The 24,356-nt window shown below is 36.3% G+C and overlaps 1 protein-coding gene and 1 non-coding gene across 2 annotated transcripts in view; both read right to left on the bottom strand.

Moving 5' to 3' along the window:
• Positions 1–24,356, bottom strand: part of RGS17 (regulator of G protein signaling 17) — a 110,283-nt gene that overhangs the window by 27,582 nt on the left and 58,345 nt on the right. Inside the window, exon 2 of the mRNA XM_039467507.2 lies at positions 5,145–5,288. Coding sequence (XP_039323441.1) covers positions 5,145–5,263 — 119 coding nt within the window. The 5' untranslated portion in view covers positions 5,264–5,288. The remainder of the gene's footprint in view (positions 1–5,144; positions 5,289–24,356) is intronic.
• Positions 11,135–11,275, bottom strand: LOC120363349 (U4 spliceosomal RNA). The gene has a single exon (XR_005578916.1). It is a non-coding gene; the product is annotated as a U4 spliceosomal RNA (small nuclear RNA).

The raw sequence follows: 24,356 nt of genomic DNA, 5'->3' as shown, positions 1-24,356 counted from the left end.
AATAAAAGCTTATAACTAAGTCTAATTTATAAAGTAGCTAAAGACGGAACTATTTTCTTGGAAACTGCAAGCTGGAGCCAGGGCTCTGGCCAGTATTACTTTATTCCTCTCCTCTCCACAGCCCGTCATCTCATGTGCCAGGCAGAGGGCAACGTAAATATTTTGAGATGGTAGCTGAGGTTTCTGGAGTTCTAATTTTTTATTTTTTATTTTTATTTTTTTAAGACGGAGTTCTGTTCTGTCTCCCAGGCTGGAGTGCAGTGGTGAGATCTCAACTCACGGCAACCTCTGCCTCCCGGGTTCAAGCGATTCTCCTGCCTCAGCCTCCCAAGTAGCTGGGACTACAGGTGTGTACCACCACACACAACTTATTTTTGTATTTTTAGTAGAGACAGAGTGAAATTGGCCAGGATGGTCTTGAACTCCTGACCTCGTGATCCACCTGCCTCAGCCTCCCAAACTCCTGGGATTAGAGGCATGAGCCACTGCGCGTGGCTGGGGAGTTCTAATTTTTTAAGGTGAAACACATGGGGAACCCTATTTTGCTTGATGGGACACCACAGAAGCATCCAGTATTAAAAGAGGGATTAATTAGTACCTGAAAATTATATGTGGAAAAGTAACCTGGGTTATTTTAATGTAGCCTCTGAATGATGTTACAAGAGTTCATAGGACAATTTAAAAATGAGCTTTAAGCTCAAAATAAAATTTGAAAGCTCTACCTTTCCTATGGCCATTCTGATGCTTCTCTTTTTTTAAAGCACAGAGCAGTTTCTAGTCTGCACTGCACTTTTATATGTGTTATCTCACATGTAAGTATCTGAACAACCTCACTGCTTCATGCCGTCCTGACTGAAGGCAGTTTGAGAGAAGACTTCAGTATCTTTCAAAGATTTCTTTCTTGTAAAGAAAAGGGAAGGGCCGGGCGCAGTTACTCACGCCTCCTATAATCCCAGCACTTTGGGATGCCAAGGCAGGTGGATCATGAGGTCAAGAGATCAAGACCATCCTGGTCAACAAGGTAAAACCCCGTCTCTACTAAAAATACAAAAATTAGCTGGGCATGGTGGCGCTTGCCTGTAGTCCCAGTTACTTGGGAAGCTGAAGCAGGAGAATTGCTTGAACCCAGGAGGCGGAGGTTGCAGTGAACTAAGATCGCACCATTGCACTCCAGCCTAGGTAACAAGAGCAAAACTCTGTCTCAAAAAACAACAACAACAACAAAGAAAAGGGAAGAAAGTTACAAAGAAAGTTACTATCTGAAGAAGCAAGACATTCCACTTGACAGTGTCAACCTTGAACCTGTAGAACAGGCGTCCCCAAACTACGGCCTGCGGGCTGCATGTGGCCCCCTGAGGCCATTTATCCGGCCCTCCGCTGCACTTCAGGAAGGGGCACCTCTTTCATTGATGGTCAGTGAGAGGAGCACAGTATGTGGTGGCCCTCCAATGGTCTGAGGGACAGTGAACTGGCTCCCTGTGTAAAAAGTTTGGGGACGTCTGCTGTAGACAAACAGTCTTGACAAAATGGTCTCTTCATCCTAGCTTAATCCCCATGTGTCATGGGAAGGACGTGGTAGGAGGTAATTTAATCATGAGATTTTTTTTTTTTTTTTTCCCTATACACTCTAGAGGTGTAGAGAGTTGATGCAGCTTCCAAAAGCTGTTTGACCATGAATAGAAGGTCTTGCATGTTTATAGATTGCCCATTTTATGCTCTGGATTTGGGCATCCATTGCTTGTGTATTTAAGGCTATTAATGGTTCTAAACCTCATCCTCCTGTGTTCTCTTCTTTCACTGCAAGGGCTATGAGGAGAAAAGGGAGATAAGGAGAGAGGCTGATGTTGGGGAGAAAGTGCCTCTATGACAGAGCTAGAGAATGGATCAGCTTAAGTCACTATGAAGTCTTCTAAACAGTTTAGAATTTTGAAAGAAACTGTGGAAACATTCAGCAGTTATGTACTCACCCTCTGTGTCCTTCCCCAAAAATGTAGTGGATTTGTTAAAAAGACAGGAATCAATTTAAAAATGAGAGAAGAGCTGACAATGAAATATGAATTAGAAGTGCAAATTTGAGGGAAATATTACATGATTTATAAAACCCATAACATGAAGCTAGGATGAGGTATTTATATTTATTACCAGATAGAGAAATTTATTTTCCTACCACTCTATTTCCTTAAAAGGAAGTAAATTCAGCCACATGACAACTGCTCCCATTCACGAATGACAGTTACTTCATATTTTGATTTCTAACTTTTTTTTAGTCCTTAAATTACAGTTTTAGTGTTTCTTTTTGTTCTGCTCCTTTGACCTAGCCTGGAAAATCTGAAGGACATTTATTTCTTTTTATTTTCACTCCAAAAAGCCTTTACAATTTTTTTTCTAAACTTGAAGTACAAAAATAATGATATTTTAAAAACATATGGGTGAAGGGCATTTTCATTTGCAATAAGACAATGTAATCATAATTAAAATTAATAGTTTAAGGAACTTTAACTTTTATCCTTTTTAAAAAATTAAGTAGCTAGGCACAGTGGCTCATGCGTGTAATCCCAGCACTTTGAGAGGCTGAGGCATGAGGATTGCTTAAGCTCAGGAGTTCAAGACCAGCCTGAACAACATACCAAGATGCTGACTCCACTATATAAAAAAAAAAAAAAAATTAGCCAGGTGGGGTGGCATGCACCTGTAGTCCCAGCTACTTGGGAGGCTGAGGAGAGGGGATCACTTGAGCCCAGGAGTTAGAGCTTGAAGTGAGCTGTGACTGTGCCACTGCAATCAAGCCTGGGTGACAGAGCAGATTTTGTCTCAAATATAAATAAATAAGTAAATAAATAAAAATAAAGTGGTTTGTAATAATTATAAATTATCTACCATTTATCATATATAGAAGGACTTGTAAATTTATAGACTGTACATCTTATGGCCTAGATTCAGGCATCCAATGTTCATTGATAACAAATGCAGTTCCTGACAAGAGTGTGCTAGTCTAGAGCTAACAGAGCATGCAGCCAATGCAGCCAATGCACCCAATGCACCCAATGTACCCAGTATACCCAGTGTTTGGGGATCCACTCTAGAGGTGTAGAGATTGGATGCAGCTTCCAAAAGCTGTTTTGTTCTCCATCCATTGTCTGTGTACTGCAACAATATCATGCTTATGTGCCAATGTTAAATGTTTTTTTATTTAATATATCCTTTAAAAATTGATAAAAGCAAAACTCATTAAATACCTATATGGCAGCTAATACATATAGTATCAGTATTCTATCTGTTCTGGTGTTTTAATCCAAAAGCAGTTCAGCAATAAGTTTCGGCAGCTAAAGAAAACCCTTTACTGATTACAGGAACCTTGTATAATGCAAATGAGCACAAGAAGTATATTCCTCAACCCTGTGTAACAATATATTGCTGATGTTTTATACAGAATTTAAAATAAAATAGCATTCTTTTCTAAGATAATTTTTGTGTTATAGCTACAAACATCTTTTTTTAAACATTATTTAAAGTCAGTTCCTCTTTAAAGTGATCTTATTTTTCCAATATGAAGTGTCCCATAGCCCAGAGAGCTAACTCTTATTAAATGCTTACTATATGTCAGACACTGTTCTCGGCTTGGTATATATTTTATCTCATTTAATTTTAAAAAAATCTTATGAGGCAGGGATTTTTATTACCAGCATTTACCTAACTTGCTGAAGGTCACACAGATAAAGATGGATGAGGACAAGATCTGAACCCAGGCAGTCTGACTTCAGAATCACTATAGTAAGTCACTACATGGTACTTCATGGATTAAGATCTGAGCTAGATAATCTCTTAAGGCATGATACAGAAAAAGATTACACAACTATGATTGAAATATTTACTTCCTCTCAAACTCTGTTTCCTCCATCTTAAATTATTAAGGCTTAAGAATAAAAGAAAACAAATTATGTATGTGATACGGTTTGGCTGTGTCCCCACCCAAATCTCATCTTGAATTGTAGCTCTCATAATCCCCATGTGTCTTGGGAGGGACATGGTGGGGGGTAACTGAATCATGGGGATTTTTTTTCCCCATGCTGTTCTCGTGACAGTGAATAATCTCATGAGATCTGATGGTTTTATAAAGGGCAGTTCCCCTCCATACACAGTCTTGCCATCCACCATGTAAGATGTGCCTTTGCTCCTCCTTTGCCTTCTGACATGATTGTGAGGCCTCCCCAGCCCTGTGGAACTGTGAGCCCATTAAAACTCTTTTTCTTTATAAATTACCCAGTCTCAGGTACTTCTTTATAGCAGTATGAAAACAGACTAATACAGTATGACTTACTCTAACAAAGAATCATCATCTGGGAAGAAATATTAATATTTATAAAAAGTACTTAAGCTTTCCAGATTACTGCAATATCTGATGGTTTTCTAGAACTGGAGTCTTCTCCAGTGGATGGAGCTTCTCCACCACCAAGGGTACCACTCTAGCACAGCTCTTTTTACCTTCTATTTTGGCCACAATGATATAACATTTTGCCACTGTATCAAAAAAGAAACCTCAATATATGTTGGGGAAATGTAGACATAAAACACAGAGAGATGACTCAAACATATAGGCCTTTCTTTAGATTCTGAATTAGTTTGGGGTGACCCAGAGATCACTCACTGCTGGGCTAGAAGACCCACCTTTTATCTGGATTTTAAAAGACCTCAAAATGTATGGTTCAAAGGAAAGTTCCATAAAGTCTAGCATCCCCTTGAAGAATCTCATCTGCGTAAATGTTAGGCACTTTGTGAATTTGGAACTCAAGCAGGTTCTCTGAGTTCCCTGGATCATGGAGGTTTAGCACTAGATGGCACCTTGGGGATTAGCTTCTCTAATTCTTCATCATTTTACCAATGAGGAAATCAAAGAACAAAGAGATTATAATGAGTTTGTATGATGTCCCAGAGCCTGCCAGTGATAACACTCCAATGGAAGTATGTTCTCTGGCTTTAATCTCAGGATTTTTCAATGGACAGAGTTGGCCTTCATTCCAAGCACAGCAAAGAAAGAACAAAAAAAGACATGTTGAGAAGTTTCTACAGTTCTGAGATTTGGCATGCATGTTCACACTAGTGCCTGCCAAGCCTGGGTGTGGCATCCTACAGGTAACGTGACATACCAGGAGCAGCTGCAACAACAGCACCAACAGAAGCAACAGGTGTTGTTGGGCCTCTGGTTTCCAGGTGCTTGAGACACAGCAGGTGTTCCTTCATTTTGGGACTGCTGCCTTTTTCGCATTTCAGCTACCTCAGGACCCAGTTGGCTGAAAGAGAGAAAAAAATTGGGTATGAAGAAAGCAGTAAGAATAAGTTGCCTATGCTGACGGAAGGCTCATTTCACCAAGGAAGGAGGGAGATAATTTAAGAAAAGGTAAAACAAGGAAGCTTGAGAAGTCAACTGAAAATTCTCAGGAAAACTTTTCAGAATATACTAAAAACTTTGGTGAGGAACGTCTACCATGATCTGCTGCATACAATTATAGCAATAAAGTTGACACATAATCAAGATTGTTGGTAAAGTAAATATGATAACGTTTGAAAATTTATTTTTCACTTCCTTCTTTACTCAAGCATGATTAAATCTGCCTTTTTTATGAACACCATTCAGTGAATATAGAGGGTATATGTAAGTCGTTTTTCCACAAATGTTTACAGTAAGGTAAATTGAGGTTTATAAATGATTGTTGCATGGTTTCTAACTAAATAAGATTAAGAGGAAGATCAAATTTATTCTTGGCGCCCTCTCACTTCCTTTGAAACACTCAATATCCTTTTTGGCACTTTTGACTCATCCTCCAGGGGCCTGATCTTAATAACATTACCAAAGGGCCTTATTTTCTGTTAGGTGTCAGTGTTGCAGAGACACCAGCTTCTCTTCCTCCATCCCCCACATTTATTTTTATTTCATGAAGACTTGGGGAAGAATAAAAAGTCATCAAATTCAGGGGAATTACTCTGGTGGAATTTATATATCATGGCAGATAAAATAAATATTGGGATAAAGAATGTTCTGTGATCTTACAAATAAGGCCAAATGAGTTGCCACCTATTTATAGGACCAATCCGATCTAAGACTGTGTTGAGGATTAAAATAAAACGTTTTGTGTTAGAATAATATCACATTTAGCATGAACTCTTAGAAAAGGAATGCAATCTACTGAATGATGTTTTTCATAAAAATTCAATGTATGTAAATCATACACATATATTGTCAAATGTGTGGCTGAGAGCAGTACTTATTAAAGCTATAAAGTGCTTCAGGTTATTTTGGCATTATGAACTCATTCTTTTAAAATGTTATTTTCAGTTCTGAATACAAAGATAAACACTTAAAAAATACTATGTTCTTGAAAACTAGATCAACATATATTTTGACCAGAAACACAACAGAAAACCACAGTGGTAGGTAAATGGAGTCTAAAGCCACAGTCATTCTGCAATTCAGGTATTGAAACAGAAAGGGGCAAAGGTCCCACACTCCAATGAGGTGTCAGTTGCTCCCTTAGGAGGAGTGGGAGACCGGTTTCAGGTTGCCTGCATAAAATCAGGGGCTGTGGTTGTGCCATTCATAAAAAGATATTGAAAAAAAAAATAATCTCTACTATTCAGCAATGCCTAGCTAAAGAAAGGGTAGGATGCAGAGAAAGCCATCCAGATTAGACTTCAGTCAACCAGCTTATTTTGAAGTGACTGGGTCAGGGAATTTTCCAAAATCACTGCCAGATGGGAGGGAATCCCGAGATACTGATAAAAGATCTGCTTCAAGACTAAAAGTCTTGAAGGATTAGTGAAAATAAATGAAATGCATTACATTATGAAGAGTAAGTGACAGTAAGAAATACATCTCTCATTCAATATGTTACCTGAAAGCAAAAACCTGTATTAACACCAGAAAACAGATAACCAACTCAACAATTAAGAGATGAATATGTTCCTGATCAAATTCTAATTAACAGAATCACCTAAAATTAGTTTAACAAACATGCATTTAAGATAAACAATGTGATAAAGGAACGAATACAATTTAAATGGTAGAACAAGAAATTATAAAGCATATCTGACTCCCTGTTTTCCAATTTGGATGCCCTTTTAATACTTGCACCTCCATGTTTATTGCAGCACTATTCACAATAGCCATGATATGGAATCAACCAAGGTGTCCAAAATCAGATTATTGAATAAAGAAAATTTGGTATATATACATCATGGAATACTACTTAGCCATTAAAAAGAATGAAATCCTGACATTCACAGCAACATGGATGTAACAGGAAAACATTATGTTAAGTGAAATAAGCCAGGAGCAGAAAGTTAAACACCATACATTCTCACTCACATGTAGAAATTTTAAAAACAGCGATTTCATAGCAGTAAAAAGAAGGACACAGCATAGTAGAGGCTGGAAAAGGTAAGAGTAAGGGAGAGATATAGAGAAATTTTTTAAGGGATATAAAATGGCAGGAAGAGTAAGTTCTAGTGTTCTATATCACTATAGGATGACTAAAGTTAACAATAATATTTAGTTTCAAACGCTGGGAGGAGTATATTGAAAATTTCCAACACAGAGAAATGATAAATGTTTGAGATGATGAATGTGCTAATTACCCTCATCTTATCACTAGACATTTTATTTCCTGGAACATCATTATATACCCCAGGAATATGTATAATTATTGTCAATTAAAAATAAACAATAAACTCAAATTATGAAACAAAAACTGACAAACATGAAATAAGAAAAGACATAATAGAAATGTAAAAACAAACACAGATAGCTATTAAAAGATATAATAGGACATGGAAAGAAGACAGTCATCTACAACCAGGAAGCAGGGCCTCACCAGACATCAGATAGGCCATCACCTTGATCTTGAGCTTTCCAGCCTCCAGACTGCAAGAAACAAATGTTTGTTGTTGATAAGCCACCTTACATATGGTATTTTATTATAGCAGCCCAAACTAAGACAGAAATTGGTTATGAGAAGTAGGGTGCTGCTATAACAAATACCTAAAAATGTGAAAGCAGCTTTGGAACTAACAAAGAGTTGTGAAGTACATCTAGAAGAAGCCAAGACTGTCATGAAAGGACTTTTAAAGGCGATTTGGTTAGGACTCAGAAAGAAAAGAGAAGAACTGTAGAGAAAGCTTCCATCTTCTGAAATAATATATAGGTAATCATAGGCAGAATGTTAGTAGAAAATATGGATAGTGAAGGCCATTTTGATGAATTCTCAGACTGAAGTGAAAACATGTTATTATCCTCACTAACACTGTAAATTTAACTGTCCTTTTCTCCATCTTGTGCAATGAAGAACAGGCAATCCTTATTATTAAGCAGCAAACAACTTGGCTGAATTGTGTTTATATTATTAGTGTTTTGTGGAAGCTAGGACTTGTGAACAGTGAAGTTGGAAATGTAGCTGAGGACATTTCTAAGCAAAGTATTGAAGGAATGGCTTTGTATCCCCTGACTGTTTACTAAAATGTGAGAAGAGGGAAATGATGTGAAGAGGGACTTATCAAACAACAAGGAACTAGAACCTATGAGCTTGGAAAATTCTCAGCCAATCCATATTGCACAAAATGAGAAAGCATGTTTAAAAGAGAACACTAAAGAGTATTACCAAGCCACCATTTGGTAAGAAGATTAGCATGGTATAAAGCATGGACTGAATTAGCTACCTCAGCAGGAGAACTGCCATTTTGAACTGAACAGTAAGGATATGGGAAGGAACAAAGAAAGGTTGTCAGATTTTTTTTTTTAATTTATTTTACAGGGAAGACCATAAAGCTTTTCAGCTGCCAACATGACCTATTCGTCAAGACAAAAGAAGAATGGCCACAAAAAAGCGATTCAAAGATCATCATGGCTTCTTCCTATGTTTCAAAGTCGGGGGAGAATTGCCTCATGTTCAACAAGTTAGATTACCTCCAATCAAAGGCATGGGGGTAGGACTGGGAGGAGCTGTGGAGGTTTAGTGCCTGACCAGCAGACACCTGGGACTAAGCACTTGGCAGAGCTGCAGAGAAATACCTCAATTCTACTGGGTCTGGAAAATGGAACCTCTGCCCCAGTGGGCTTGGAGTGCACAGCATCAAGCACAAGAGGATTATTCTTCAGCCCTGAGAGACGGAGTTTGACTTGATAGGTTTTGGACTTACTTAAAAGCTGTCACTCTTTTCTTCTTTCCTATTCCTTTTCTTTTGGAATGGGAATATCTATTCTACACCTGTCTCACTACTATAGTTTGAAAGCACATAACTTATTAGGTTGGTTGTCATTAAAAGTGGCAAAAATCACAGTTACTTTTGCATCAGCCTAATATTTGGTTTTACATGTTCATAATTGGAGAGGAGTTCTGTCTCTCAATAAATCACACCTTGAGTATCACTCATATCTGGGTGATCATATACTGGAACCCCTATTTGCTTCTACTTCCTGTGCACCACTGCAAACTAGTGCTGAGCAAATTGCCATAGGTTTGTCAGTAAATACAGAAGAGAAAAATCTGTCTGTTATTTAATTATTTTCCTTGAGTTCACCAATTCTAATTTTTAAGCCAAATACATTTTCTTAATGTTATAAATTTAAAAAATGAAAAGTTATGTAAAGTGAAGCATAACTATGGACTGAAACTGTCAAATATTTTTGAATCTGTGGAGGTCAATTCTTTTTTCCTCTGCCCTAACTTCCTATGGAGGAAGAGTGTCAAAAAACCATTTGATTTCACATGGTGGAGAAGAACAAAGCAGGAAAGGAGAAACTGGTTTTTCCTTTGCAAAGAAGGACATACCTGTGCACAAAACTGGGACTTCAGTTTTTTGTTGGTTTGTTTGTTTGTTTGTTTGTTTTAGCTGAGCAAGGATGACAGCTGGCATCCCATCAGTCAGCCACAGGAACACTTCATCTAATTTTTATGGTGAGGTGCTGGGAAAGCTGATATGAAATAAATACTAATGGACCCAGCATACTGGTTTTCCTATCAAAGCTTAGGTAAATTTATTAACAAGGAATATACATAAATCAGGTGTACTAATGAGAGAAGTTTATTTATTTGTCATGCATTAGTTACATCTTCCAAGAAATGAGGGGAAATTCTTCTCTTACTTCTAGTTGTCCACAGTTTTACTCTTACTTCTTTCCCTTCCCCAGTGTCAGGTGCTACAATCAAAACCATCTCATCGATTGAACAGTGAGCCAAATAAAACAAAATATAATGCTAAAAAGATAAATTTAAGGATATGAACGTGGATCTAAAAACACTGTTTAAGGCTAGGATGGGAGAAATATGGTTTAACAGAAGCATATGAAAAAGTCTGGGTAATTTATTGGACAGTAAATTCAGTATTAACCAACAGTGTGATATTAAAATAGTCAATGAGAATTTAGAATGCATTAACAGAAACTTGTTTTCTAAAAGAAGATGTGTTAACTCTTCTCTGGGCTGATTCACTTATGTTCATGATAATTTAAAAAATAAATTGGAATATGTTCAGAAGACTAAAAGGAGGAGTTAATGAAAATTCATGAGCATCTCATAAGAACACTACCTTTAGAACAAAGGTGTTTCCTCTAAAGAAGAGAAAGATAATCAGAATCATAATTTTCTAATCCCTGAGGTGATGGCACATAGAAGAGGATAAGAGGATATGCATTCACTTGCAAGATCCCAAATATTAGAAGATGGATTAATGAATAGAAGTAATAGAAAGACCCTTGCTTCCATGTAGGGAAAGTCTGACTGATAGATAAGATCTTAATTCACCTGTAAGATGATCCTCAAGCCAAGAATTCTAGAGCATTTAAGTTACTGGTGAACAAGTCCTTAAAAGAGGATGATTTACAAGGGCCTCAAGTTTACATAGATGATTAGACAGAAAATCTCTCTTGGTTCTGAGGTTACTATTCCTTATATGGGATGCCTAAGCTAACTGCTCTCTTCAGAATACAGCTGAGAGGGAGATGGTGAATCCCTATTTCTATCAATTTGTACATTCTTTTAGATTATATTGTTAATCTTTGAGCATTGACTAATATTATTCTTCACTCTTTTGTTTAGATATTGTTTTCCAATAGGATTGTAAAACATTTTTTTTTTAAATAATTCAGTCTCTGCAGAGAATATCAAAAATTGCCACTGCCGACTATACTTCAAGTTGTCATGGCAGGGTATTGGGAAACATTTTCAATTAGCAATAATTGTGCCTCGGATAAACCTTATTGGCTATGATACTGCCACTGCACAAAGTTGAGGATTGTAAAACTCTTAAGAGGAAGGAGTGTGTATGTGTATTTTCCTGGAATCTTAGTAGTTTTCTCTGTGTATTGTACATCTAAAATAAGTATTAATTATTGAGGATGATGAATAGAACAAATTTCTCTGATTATTAAAAATATCTATTTTCTCAAGGCAGAGATTTGGAAGTTTCACATACAATTCTTATGGCCCTAATGCACAGAGTCAAGTCTGAATGGTGCTCCTCATTCTTTCCCAAAGTATCCCTCACAGAGGATAGGAAAATTGAAGTCTGAATGATCAGCTGCAATGTAAACACTCACATTTCATCTTAAAATTCACATGAAATCTGGGTATTTTTATATCTATCATATATAAATTTAAAAATAAAGGCTTCATATTCTTAACTTTGGAAGAAAAAGAATGCTTTTCCATCTTTCTAAATGGTCAAGATGCTGTTGCAGTAAGATCAATTTTGGAAAATTAGGTTGAATTGGAACAGAAATGACTCTACATAACAGAATTAGCTCTCATCTCACTTTTGAAGTCACCAAATTTTTAGGATTAAAACTTACAAATATACACATGGGAGTCTCCTGTATCATCACTCCAAAGCTGTATTACAATATGGTGAGTAAACAAGCTCTACAGTCAGGCTGTCTCTGTACAAATCTTGCCTCTGCTATCAACTGGATGACTTTTGGTTAGTTACTTAACCCAGCAGTCCCCAACCTTTTTGGCACTAGGGATCAATTTCATGGAAGACAGTTTTTCCATGGATGGGGTGGGGGATGGTTTTGGGATGATTCAAGCACATTGCATTTACAGTGCATATTATCTCTATGATTATTACATTGTAATATATAATGAAATAATTATGCAACTCACCATAATGTAGAGTCAGTGGAAGCTCTGACTTGTTTTTCTGCAACTAGACACTCCCATCTGGGGGTGTTGGAAGACAGTGACAGATCATCAGGCATTAGATTCTCATAAAGAGTGTGGAACCTAGATCCTTCGCATGTGCAGTTCACAGTAAGATTCGTGCTCCTATGGGAATCTAAAGCCACTGCTGATTTGACAGGAGGCAGAGCTCAGGTGGTAATGCTTGCTGGCCTGATGCTCACTTCTTGGTGTGTATTCCAGTGCCTAACAGGCTGCAGACTCATACCTGTCCATGTCCCAGGGGTTGGGGACCCCTGACTTTACCTATACTTATCATTGTTTCCTCATTGGCAGATAAGAATTGATAATAATAGAGCATATAAGTACATCTGTTCTGCTATAAGGGCTGATTGAATCTGACACAGAAATACTTGGAAAAAATCTTTGCAATTATAGTAAGTGGTCAGTATGTGGTAGCTCTTTCAAGGTGACACAGAATTGTTCATAATGTTGACAAAAAGTTAGTGTGGTTCAATGTTTTACTGCTACAAATGTTGAAGATTTTCATCAGTATCTTCCTGGGGAGAGATAATTTCACTTATATGGTGGGATGTAAAGCTTTTGTATCCATTAGCTGGGATTTTCCTATCTCAGGGTTCTACACAAAGGCTTAGTCAGTGAGGAAGAAAGACTAATGGTGTAGGTTATTATTTCACCATTGACACTATACTTTTTACCACATGTAAATGAACTGAGTCTCAGTGACTCATAGTACCCACAATCAACTCGTTATCCAACAATCAAACTTCATTATAATTGTAGCCGTCTTGTTATGGTTGTTGAAAGCATTCAGTTTTACCATGTAGTCGCTGATTCAGTGTGGAGCTGACAAAGTTATCTGCTAAATAAGCCAAATTAGTGAAGCCTGCTTTAGCACTGGAGTGGACAAGGAAGCAATTCACCAAATACAGATAGTTATTCTTAGTTGTGATGAATTTTCCCTGTGAGGAAAAGCAACTCATTTCTCAATTTAAAGTTTCTGATAACTACTCTGCTTCAGCAAAGCCAGCATATATCTATAACTGAGCAAGTTTTCAATGTCACTTTAGTTCATGACGCATTTATCTAAAAAGAGTTGTCCTGGAGTAATAATATTCCTGGAAGGATGTGCTTGTTAGCACATTTTTTTTTCAAAATCATCATTTTTATGATTATATTAAAATTATCAGAAATTTAAGAAATACATTCTTTGTGCATTCAGAGTGAATAATTGCTAAGAACATGGTTCTGGTCCACACTTTGGGAGGTCAGAATCTGGCTCCATCAGTGAATATATTCATGTAGTTTCTTTTTCTACTTGATACATAATCTTCACTGAAATGTCACTTGATGGTGAGTCAGCAAGTCTCTCTTCATGTTCACAGTATTTACATATACATATATACATATATATAAAGACTGTAAAATAGTTGCTCTGGTGCTTTCCCCTATTAAAGTACTGAATCAGATTAACACCAGCCGCCACCTTGTTTTGGCTCATGTGCACCTATTGGCTGCATTTAAAAGCATTATTTGACAGAGCTATTTGACAGGGGCACCTTGTGTAGCTCAGCTGCTAGTTTTTGTCCCCAGAAGATTAAGCCATTTCTATGCCACAGGATGTCACAATTTTTACTCTTATTATTCTGTACTTCTATCAACTTTCTATTTGCTTCTTTTGACTGTGTTCTTTAGGGGGTATTAGTTCTGGAGTAAGAGAGACCTGGAATTGAATCACAAAGTCGGCCTTGTACTGGCTGTATGGCACTGAATTAGTTACTTAATCTCTGCCTTTGTTTGCAAAATGGGAAAATGATATTTACTTCAGTCAGTAATTGTAAGGAATAAAACAAACCCTATTTATTGCTAGTTTTTTATTACCAACTATAACAAGAAGCCAAGTGAAAAGCAGTAAATAATTTGTAATCGCTATTATAGCAATTGTTCCTAATGTTATTATTTTTCCTGGGCTGACTTCTGTTTTCATATTTACAACAAATAGCTGATGATATTTCTTCAGAATTTCATAATGGATTTTTAAATATAAATGCAAGAGTGATAGATTTATTTGGTAATTATCACACAACAATTTTAACGTAAGTCAAAATTTGGGTTTTGCCATTCAAAATGTAGTTCCTGGACCAGCAGGCAGCATTCCACCATCTGGGAGGTTGTTAGAAATGAGGATCTCAAGCCTCACCTGAGGCTTCCTGTGTCTGAATCTGCATATTAACAGCAGCAACCAATACACAGTTACAGGTCAGGTGACTAATGTAGGCACTGAGACCTGGGAAATACTGGCTCAGGCCACACTGAATTATGACTCTGAAGGTCTCACCTACTAGGCATTGTGATTGGTGTGTAGGGGAAGTCTGTTTCCCAGAATCAGAAAGAAATGGAGTGTCCTAGCGAAGCCCCAAGTGGAAGAACAGATTAAGGGCTTGTTGAACTTATTCTGTGTATCACCCTCTCCTTTTGCTCTCTGGAGAAAAATAAGCCCACTCACTGTTCACACAGAGTACTGTGCATCTGCCACTTTGAGTTGTATTTATGTAAAGTTGGCTTCTCTCACTGGACTTGGACATCCTAAACAGTCTTACCCTTTTGGGTATCACCAGCACCTGGCAGAGGCATTTCCCCCAGAAAAATCTTTGCAGAACCTCCTGGTGTATGGGAAAGGTGCCCAGCACCACTCCATCTTCTTTGGCCTGTAATTCCCTCCTGACTAGAGCTTTGCCATTTGTAGGTTTTTCCTGCGAGGCTCTGAGCTCTTTGAGGGCACAGGCTGCGTCATTGATCTTGGTACTCTTGGTACACAGAAAAAATAATTATAAGTTTCAATCAAGCTCCAACCAACCACTGATATTTTGTGAGCTGGAGCCATTGTTCTATTTTTCTCAGAGAGAAAAAAATTAATTTAGGAAAAATGTCTATAATAAGGTTTATTGCACATTTTTTTCTTAAAATGTCAGTGCCTACTAATGTTTGTGTGTTTCGGAATTCTAAATGCATAACAAATCTATCACCCTTGCAGTGATATTTAAAAACCAAATATGAAATTCTGAACCCAATATTACATTTAGAACACCCATTTAAAAATTATTTTGATGTTAATGTCATGAAAATGCCATGTGGTGAGAAGCACCATGAATAACCTTGAGATCCAGAGAGTTCAGTAAATGTATGTTAAATGAGTGAAAAAAGGAAACAAGAAGGCATCTTTCTAGTGTAGCTGAGCACTTAGATTCTCTAAAGAGGCCAGATGTGTATAGTTAAAATGAAGAAGAAAGTCATTCAATTGCTTAGAAATTTTAGAAAGACTGGAAGACAAATATAGATAAAGTAATGCTTTTAAAAATCCAATTTTTACCTGACTTATTCAGGCTTTGTTTTCTTTTAGAACAGCAGCATTAGCTTAGGGTGAATGTCTTAATAGGGACAAAAATGCATTACAGTTAGAGCAGCTCTTGTGAGAGACATTGCATGGTGACGACAAGAACCCTTAGAATGGCCCTATTCCTTTCACTGTGCCATTCTAAAATAAAACCTCTGGGTTTAATGTAGAGTCATAATGTGTTTACTTAGAAAATTACTGACAGCATTTTCATCTATGTGACTTGTTCATTTTGAGATTCATAAAACTGTTTTTCAGAGAGCAGACATGCTCAATATTTCAGTACACTGAAGAAGATAAGGTTAAAATAAAGAAAGAAATAAACCATTTAAAATGTGAAAAAAATTAATAGGCAAAACAAAAACAATAACATTTGAAAAAGTATTCCAGAGACTGTTTCCCCTAGAAATTATTATTCATAAAATTATTTAAGATAAGTATACAACCAGGGACAACAGCTATGGAAATTCAACACAAGACAGTGTTTAAATATCTTAAATGGGAATGAAGAGAGGAAATACTGTGTGGAAATATCCCCAGAACAAACTAAAACCCATGAAATGTATCCCATTTGTGTTTGTGTTTAATGTAACATACCCATCTTATTTATTTTTTTTTACAATTAAAACAATGTAGGTTACCTGTGATTCTCTTTTGTACTTTAATGCCTATATACTGAAGAACAGCTTTACATGGCCATCTCTCTAGATATTAAGCATATGAGAGTGAACATTATCTCTGCTTTCCAAAGTTACATTCTATATATTCTGTCTTAAACTAGTTGATATCTATATGAAAGATGCTATCAAATAATAAGTTAACCTTTTCAAAAAATCCATGTTCTAATCAAGGTAAAAATTTGTTGCAGAGTGAATAAAGATGGCATTGAGAAGGTGGAGCAAGAAGGCAGATCCCTGTGCCTCCCTCCCACCCTACTTTCACAAGGACACCAACTAACAACTATTTACACAAGAAAAGCACCTTGAAAGAACTAAAAATCAGGTGCACACTCACAATACCTGGTTTTAATATCATGTCACTGAAAGAGTTATTGAAGAGGTAGAGAAAAACAGGCTTGGACCATCAATGTAACCTACCACCTGTCCTCCCTACTCCCCAGCAATAGTCAGGTGCAGAGAGCATCTCTAAACACTAAGGGATGGACAGCACAGCAATTATAAGGCTTTGAACTCAGTGCTATACTGTTAGAGCAGAAAGGAAAACTGGACCAAATTCAGCTGATGCCCTCTCACAGAGGGAGTGTTTATATTAGCTGTAGCCAGAGGGGAATCACTGCTCCCAGAGGTTAGAACTCGAGTTCCCTCAAACCTTGCCACTGCGGGCTAAAGTACCCTAGGGCCCTAATGAACTTGAAAGGCAGTCAAGGCTACAAGGACTGCAACTTTTACAGAAGCCCTAGTGCTGAACTTGGTGCAGGGACAGTTGACCAGAGGGTATGTTACATGACCTATCAAGATGCCAGCCAGGGTGGCTACCTGCTACTGGAATGCTGTCATCCCCTGCTCTTCTAATCACAGGCTGTACACCTTGTGGCTCCAAAAGAGATCTCTTCCTTCCACTGAGGAGAGGCGAGGGAAGAGTGGGGAAGACTTTGTTTTGCATCCTGGATATCAGCTGAGCCAAACAGAACAGGGCACTAATTGGAGTTGTGTTATCCTCTTTTTAGGCTGTAGCTTCTAGACAACATTGCTAGATACATCCTGGGCCAGAAGAGAGCCTGCTGCCTTGAAGGGAAGCACCCAGTCCTAGCAGGATTCATCACCTGCTAACTAAAGAGCCCAGGACCATCAAGGCAATACCTGTACAAGTGTGCAAGAATCACATCATTCCTGGGCTTGGGGTATCCCTAAAGCAGATACAGCTAATATCACAACACCTAAGATCTATCTGCAAAGTCTTCTCGAGAAGGAAGGGTACAAACAAGCCCAGATGGTGACAACTACAATAAACACTTAACTCTTCAATGCCCAGACATAGACAAACATCCACAACTATCAAGAAACTGTTGATGGTTGTAGGAAAAAAGAACCTAACCAAAGGAACTAAACAAACCACCAAGGACTGATCCTGAAGAAATAGATATATATGACTTTTCAGACAGAGAATTCAAAATAGCTGTTTTGAGGAAACTCAAAGAAATTCAAGATAACACAAAGAAGGATTTCAGAATTCTATCAGATAAATTTAACAAAGAGAATGAAATAATTAAAAAGAATTGAGCAGACATTCTGGAACTGAAAAATGCAATTGGCATAATGAAGACTGCATCTGAGTCTCAATAGCAGAACTGATCAAGCAGAAGAAAGAATTAGTGAATTTGAAGACAGATGGTTTGGAAATACACAGTCAGAGGAGACAACAGAGAAAAGAAAAAAAAAGCAATGAAGCATGCCTTCAGGATCTAGAAAATAGCCTCAACAGGGCAAATCAAAGAGTTGTTGTTGGTCTTGGAGAGGAGGTATAGAAAGAGAGAAGGGTAGAAAGTTTATTCAAAGGAATAACAGAGAATTTCCCAAACCTAGAGAAAGATATCAATATCCAATTACAAGAACATTATAGAATATCAAGTAGATTTAACTCAAAGAAGATTATCACAAGGCATTTAATAAATAAATTCCCAAAGGTTAAGGATAAACAAAGGATCCTAAAAGCAGCAAGAGAAAAGTAACAACATACAATGGACTTCCAGTACATCTGGTAGTAGACTTTTCAGTGGAAATGTTACATGCCAGGAGAGAGTGGCATAACATATTTAAAGTGCTGAAGGAAAAAAGAAAACTTTTATCCTAGAATAGTAAATCTACAAAAATATCCTTCAAACATGAAGGAGATATAAAGACTTTCCCAGACAAGCAAAAGCTGAAGGATTTCATCAACACTAGACCTGTCTTACAAGAAATGCTAACAGAGTACTTCAATCAGAAAGAAAAGAAGTTAGTAAGTAATCACCTAAAGGTACAAAACTCACTGAAAGTACACAGAAAAGCACAGAATACATAACATTTTAACTGTGGTATGTAAACTATTTTTATTCTAAGTAGAAAAACTATGAACCAATCAAAAATAATAACTACAACAACTTTTCAAGACATAGACAGTACAATAAGATATAAATAGAAACAAAAAGTTAAAAATTGAGAGGACAAAGTTAAGGCCTAGAGTTTTTATTAGTTTTCTTTTTGCTTCTTTGTTTGTTTATGCAAACTGTATTAAGTTGTTATCAGTTCAAAATTAAGAGTAATAATATACTATTTTCAAGCTTCATGGTAACCTCAAACCAAAATACATCAATCCATGCACAAAAAATACAAAACAACTAAATCATGTCACCAGAGAAAATCACCTTCACTAAAAGGAGACAAGTAGGAAAGAAAGAAGAAAGAGAGGAACACAAAACAACCAGAAAATGAATAACAAAATGGCAGGAGTAAATCCTTACTTATCAATAGTAACATTGAATATAAAGGGACTAAAGACTCCAATCTAAACATACAGTGTGCCTGAATGGAAAAAAAACATAAGACCTCTTGATCTGTTGCCTATAAGAAACACACTTCTATAACGACACACATAGACAGAAAATAAAGGGATGGAATAAGATATTTCACGCCAACAGAAATAAAAAAAGAGCAGGAGTAGCTATACTTACTTTAGTCAAAATGAATCTCAATACACAAACTGTAAGAAGAGACAAAGAGCATCACGATATAATGATAAAGAGGTTAATTCAAAAAGAGGATATAACAATTTTAAATATATGTTTACCCAACATAAAAACATCCAGATATATACAGCAAATATGATTAGAGCTAAAGAAAGAGGCCCCAGTACAGTAATAGCTAGAGACAACACTCCACTTTCAGAATTGGATGATCTTCCAGACAGAAAGTCAATAAACATCAGACTTAACCTGCACTGTAGACCAAACAGATCTAACAGATATAGAACATTTCATACATATTCTTTTCCTCAGCACAAGGATCAGTCTCAAGGATAGATCATATGTTAGGTCATAAAACAAGTTTTAAAACATTAAAAAATTAAAATAGTATCAAGTATCTTTTCTGATCACAATGAAATAAAACTAGAAATCACTAACGAGGAATTTTGGAAACTATGAAAATATATGGAAATCAAACAATATGCTCCTGAACGACCAGTGGGTCAATGAAGAAATTACAAAGGAAACAGACAAATTTCTTGAAACAAATGGTAATGATAATACAACACATCAAAACCTATAGGATACAGTAAAAGCAGTACTAAGAGGGAAGTTTATAGATATAAGTGCCTATGTCAACAAAGAAGAAAAACTTCAAATGAATAACCTAGTGATGTATCTTAAAGAACTAGAAAAGCAAGAGAATGCCAAACCCCAAATGGGTAGAAGAAAAGAAATAATAAAGACTAGAGCAGAAATAAATGAATTTGAAATGAGAAAAACAATAAAAGGGTCAATAAAACAAAAAGTTGTTTTTTTGCAAAGTTAAACAAAATTGAAAAACTCTCAGCTAGACTAAGAAAAAGAGAAGTTCCAAATAAAAAAATCAGAAATGAAAAAGGAGACATTACAACTTATACTTCAAACATTCAAAGGATCATTAAAGGATACTATGAATAACTATGTTCCAATAAATTGGAAAATCTAGAAAAAATGGACAAATTCTTAGACACATACAACCTACCAAGATTGAACCAGGAAAAAATCCAAAATCTGAACAGATGTAGAGAAAAGGGAACCATTGCATCCTGTTGGTGGGAATGTAAGTTAAGATTATAAGAATGTAAGTTGGTGAGAATAATAACAAGGAACAAGATCAAAATCATAATAAAAAGTCTCCCTATAAAGAAAAGCCTGGGACCTGATGCTGAATTCTACCAAACATTTAAAGAAGAACTAATACCAATCCTACTCAAATTATTCTGAAAAATAGAGGAGGAAATACTTCCATTCCACGAGGCCAGTATTATCCTGATATCCAAACCAGACAAAGACACATCAAAAAAAAAAAAAAAAAAAAAAAAAAAAAGAAAAGAAAAAAAAGAAAGAAAAGAAAAGTACTGGTCAATATCTCTGATCAATATTGATGGAAAAGTCCTCAGCAAAATACTAGCAAACCATATTCAACAGTACATTTAAAAGATCACTCATCATGACCTAGTAGGATTTATCCCTAGAATGAAAAAATGAATTCAACATATGCAAATCAATAAATGTATTACATCACATTGACAGAATAAAGAACAGAAAACATATGAACATATCAATTGATGCTGAAAAAGCATCTGGTACTATAAAATTCAACATCCTTTCATGATTAAAAACCCTCAAAAACCTGGGTACAGAAGAAATACACTTTAACATAATAAAGGCCATATATGACAGACCCACAGCTAGTATACTGAATGGGAAAGAACTAAAAGCCTTTCCTCTAAAATCTGGAACATGACAAGGATGCACATTTTAACCACTGTTGTTCAACATAGTACTGGAAGTTCTGAGTAGAGCAATTAGATTAGAGAAAGAAAGAAAGAGCATTCAAATTGGAAAGGAAGGAGTCAAATTTTCCTTGTTTACAGATGATATGATCTTATATTTGGAGAATCCTAAAGATTCCACCAAAAAAAAATTAGAACTGATAAATTCAGTAAAGTTTCAGGATATAAAATCAACATAGAAAAATCAGTAGTGTTTCTACATGCTAACAGTGAACAATCTGAAAAAGAAACCAAAAAAGTAATCCTATTATAACAACCACAAATAAAATTAAATACCTAGTAATTCCATTAACCAAAGCAGTGAAAGATCTTTATAATGAAAACTGTAAAACACTGATGAAATAAATTGAAGAGGACACCAAAAAAATGGAAAGATATTTCTTGCTCATGGATTGAAAGAATCAATATTGTTAAAATGTCCTTACTACCTAAAACAATCTAAAGATTATATGCAATCCCTATCAAATTACCAAAGACATTTTTTCAGAGAAATAGAAAAAGCTATCCTAAAATTTATATGGAACGATGAAAGACCCAGAATAGCCACAGCTACCCTGAGCAAAAAGAAAAACTGGAGGAATCACATTACCTGATTTCAAATTATACTACAGAGTTATAGTAAATAAAACAGCATGGTACTGGCATACAAACAGACACATAGACCAACAGAACAGAATAGAGAATCCAGAAAAAAATCAACACACCTACAATAAACTCATTTTTGACAAAGATATCAAGAACATACACAGGAGAAAAGACAATCTCTTCAATAAACAGTGCTGAGAAAACTGGCTATCCAAACACAGAAGAATGAAATTAGACCCCTCTCTTTCACCATATACAAAAATCAAATCAAAATGAATTAGAGATGGCTCACACCTGCAATCTCAGCACTTTGGGAGGCTGAGGGGGGTGGATCACCTGAGGTCAGGTGTTTGAGACCAGCCTGACCAACATGGTGAAACCCCATCTCTACTGAAAATACAAAAAAAAAAAAAAAAGAGCAGGGCATGGTGGTGCATGCCTGTAGTCCCAGCTACTTGGGAGGCTGAGGCAGGAGAATCACTTGAAACAAGGATGAGGATGCAGAGGTTGGAGTGAACCAAGATCACCCCACTGCACTCCAGCCTTGGTGACAGAGTGAGGCTCCATCTCAAACAAACAAACAAACAAACAAAATAAATAAATAAATAAATTAAAGACTTTAAGACATCAGACTATGAAACTTTTACAAGAAAACACTAGGGAACCTCTCTAGTACACTGGTCTGGACAAAAATTTCCTGAGTAATACCCCACAAACATAGGCAACCAATGCAAAAAAATAGACAAAAGGGATCATATCAAGTTAAAAAGCTTCTGCACAGCAAAGGAAACAATCAACGTAGTGAAAAGACAATCCACATAATGGGAGAAAATATTTGCAAACTGCCTATCTGACAAGAGATTGATAACCAGGATATATAAAAAGATCAAACAAATTTATAGGACAAAATAAAACAATCTGGTCAAAAAACTGGCAAAACATCTGAATAGATATTTCTCAAAAGAAGACATGGAGATGGCAAACAGGCATATGAAAATTTGCTCAGCATCAAAGATCATCATAGAAATGCAAATCACAGCTACAATGAGATATCATCTCACCCCAGTTAAAATGGCTTATATGCAAAAGACAGGCAATAACAAATCCTAGTGAAGATATGGAGAAAGGGAACAAGTGTACACTGCTGGTAAGAATGTAAATTACTACAACAATTATGGAGAATAGTTTGAAGTTTCCTCAAAAAACTGAAAGTAGAGCTACCATATGATCCAGCAATCTTACTGCTGGGTATATACCCAAAAGAAAGAAAATCAGCATATTGAAGAGATACCTGCATTCCCGTGTTTGTTGCAGCACTGTTCGCAATAGTCAAGATTTGGAAGTAACGTTAAGTGTCCATCTACAGAATGAATAAAGAAAATATGGTACATATAGACAATGGGGTAATACTCATTCATAAAAAGAATGAGATCCTGTAATTTGCAGCAACATGAATGGAACTGGAGATCATTATGTTAAGTAAAATAAGCCAGGTACAGAAAGACAAATGTCGCACGTTCTCACTTATTTGTGGGATCTAAAAATCAAAACAATTGAACTAATGGACACAGAGAGTAGAGGAATGGTTACCAGAGGCTAGGAAGGGTATTGAGGGTGGGGTGGGAGGTAGGTGGGAATGGATAATGGGTACAAAAAAAAAAAGGAATGAATAAGACCTAGCATTTGATAGCACAACAGCATGGCTACAGTTAATAACTTAATTGTACATTTTAAAATAACTAAAAGAGTATAATTGGATTGTTTGTAACACAAAGGATAAATGCTTGAGGGGATACCCCATTCTCTATTATGTAATTATGATGGATTGCATGCCTGTATCAAAACATTTTATATAACCCATACATATATACACCTCCTATGTATGTATGTGTGTGTGTGTACATATATACACATATATCTACTGTGTAGCCATAAAAATTAAAAATTAAAAAAATTGTTGGAGAAGATTTATGGTTTTCTTTCACTTCAGTACATTAGTTATTCTGTCTGTTTATTCAAAATCATGTCTTCCCCTCATTCTACCTTTAATATAATGTATTATCAGCAAACTGATCCTGTTACAAAACTCATGCCAGTTCTACCTTTGTCCTTTTTGTTTTTTTAATAAACACATCAACTCCAAGGAAGTACACAAGTGATGGAATCAATTCAATCAGCACTCCTCGCTTAGCAAAACAGTTTTGCTCATTCCAGGAAGAGTGGGCAGCAGCTACTAGAAAGGCTTTGCATGATGATGAAGGAATAAAGGCTCTACTCAGCAGCTCTGACACAGCTATTTCCCAACCTCCCACCAAAGTAACCTCTGATATATGGAAGAAATAATAAGTGAAATGACAAGTTGTTTTCTCTTGTTGGGGGTGTGGGGAAGTACGATGATTCTTTCATCTCACGTATCCAAGGAAGAGCATCAATAATGAAAGCAGCCCAGTTGGTTCAGCTTTTAGCAAAGAATAACTCTAGGGAGAGAAGTGGATACTGGCAGCAAAATATAGAACATAATCAGATAAAGCAAACATAACAAATATCTACTCCTAGGGTTGTCGTGAGGATGTTAAATAATTATATCTGTGTGTACAATTGGCCCTCCATAATTGTGGGTTCCACATCTGCAATTCAATTATGGATTCAATTGAGTGGATTTTATCTGATAC

This window comes from Saimiri boliviensis, chromosome 4, assembly GCF_048565385.1.
Source record: "Saimiri boliviensis isolate mSaiBol1 chromosome 4, mSaiBol1.pri, whole genome shotgun sequence".
Taxonomy (NCBI): Eukaryota; Metazoa; Chordata; class Mammalia; order Primates; family Cebidae; genus Saimiri; species Saimiri boliviensis.
The sequence above is the reverse complement of the archived record's forward strand: the minus strand, read 5'-3'. Positions and strand labels throughout refer to the sequence as shown.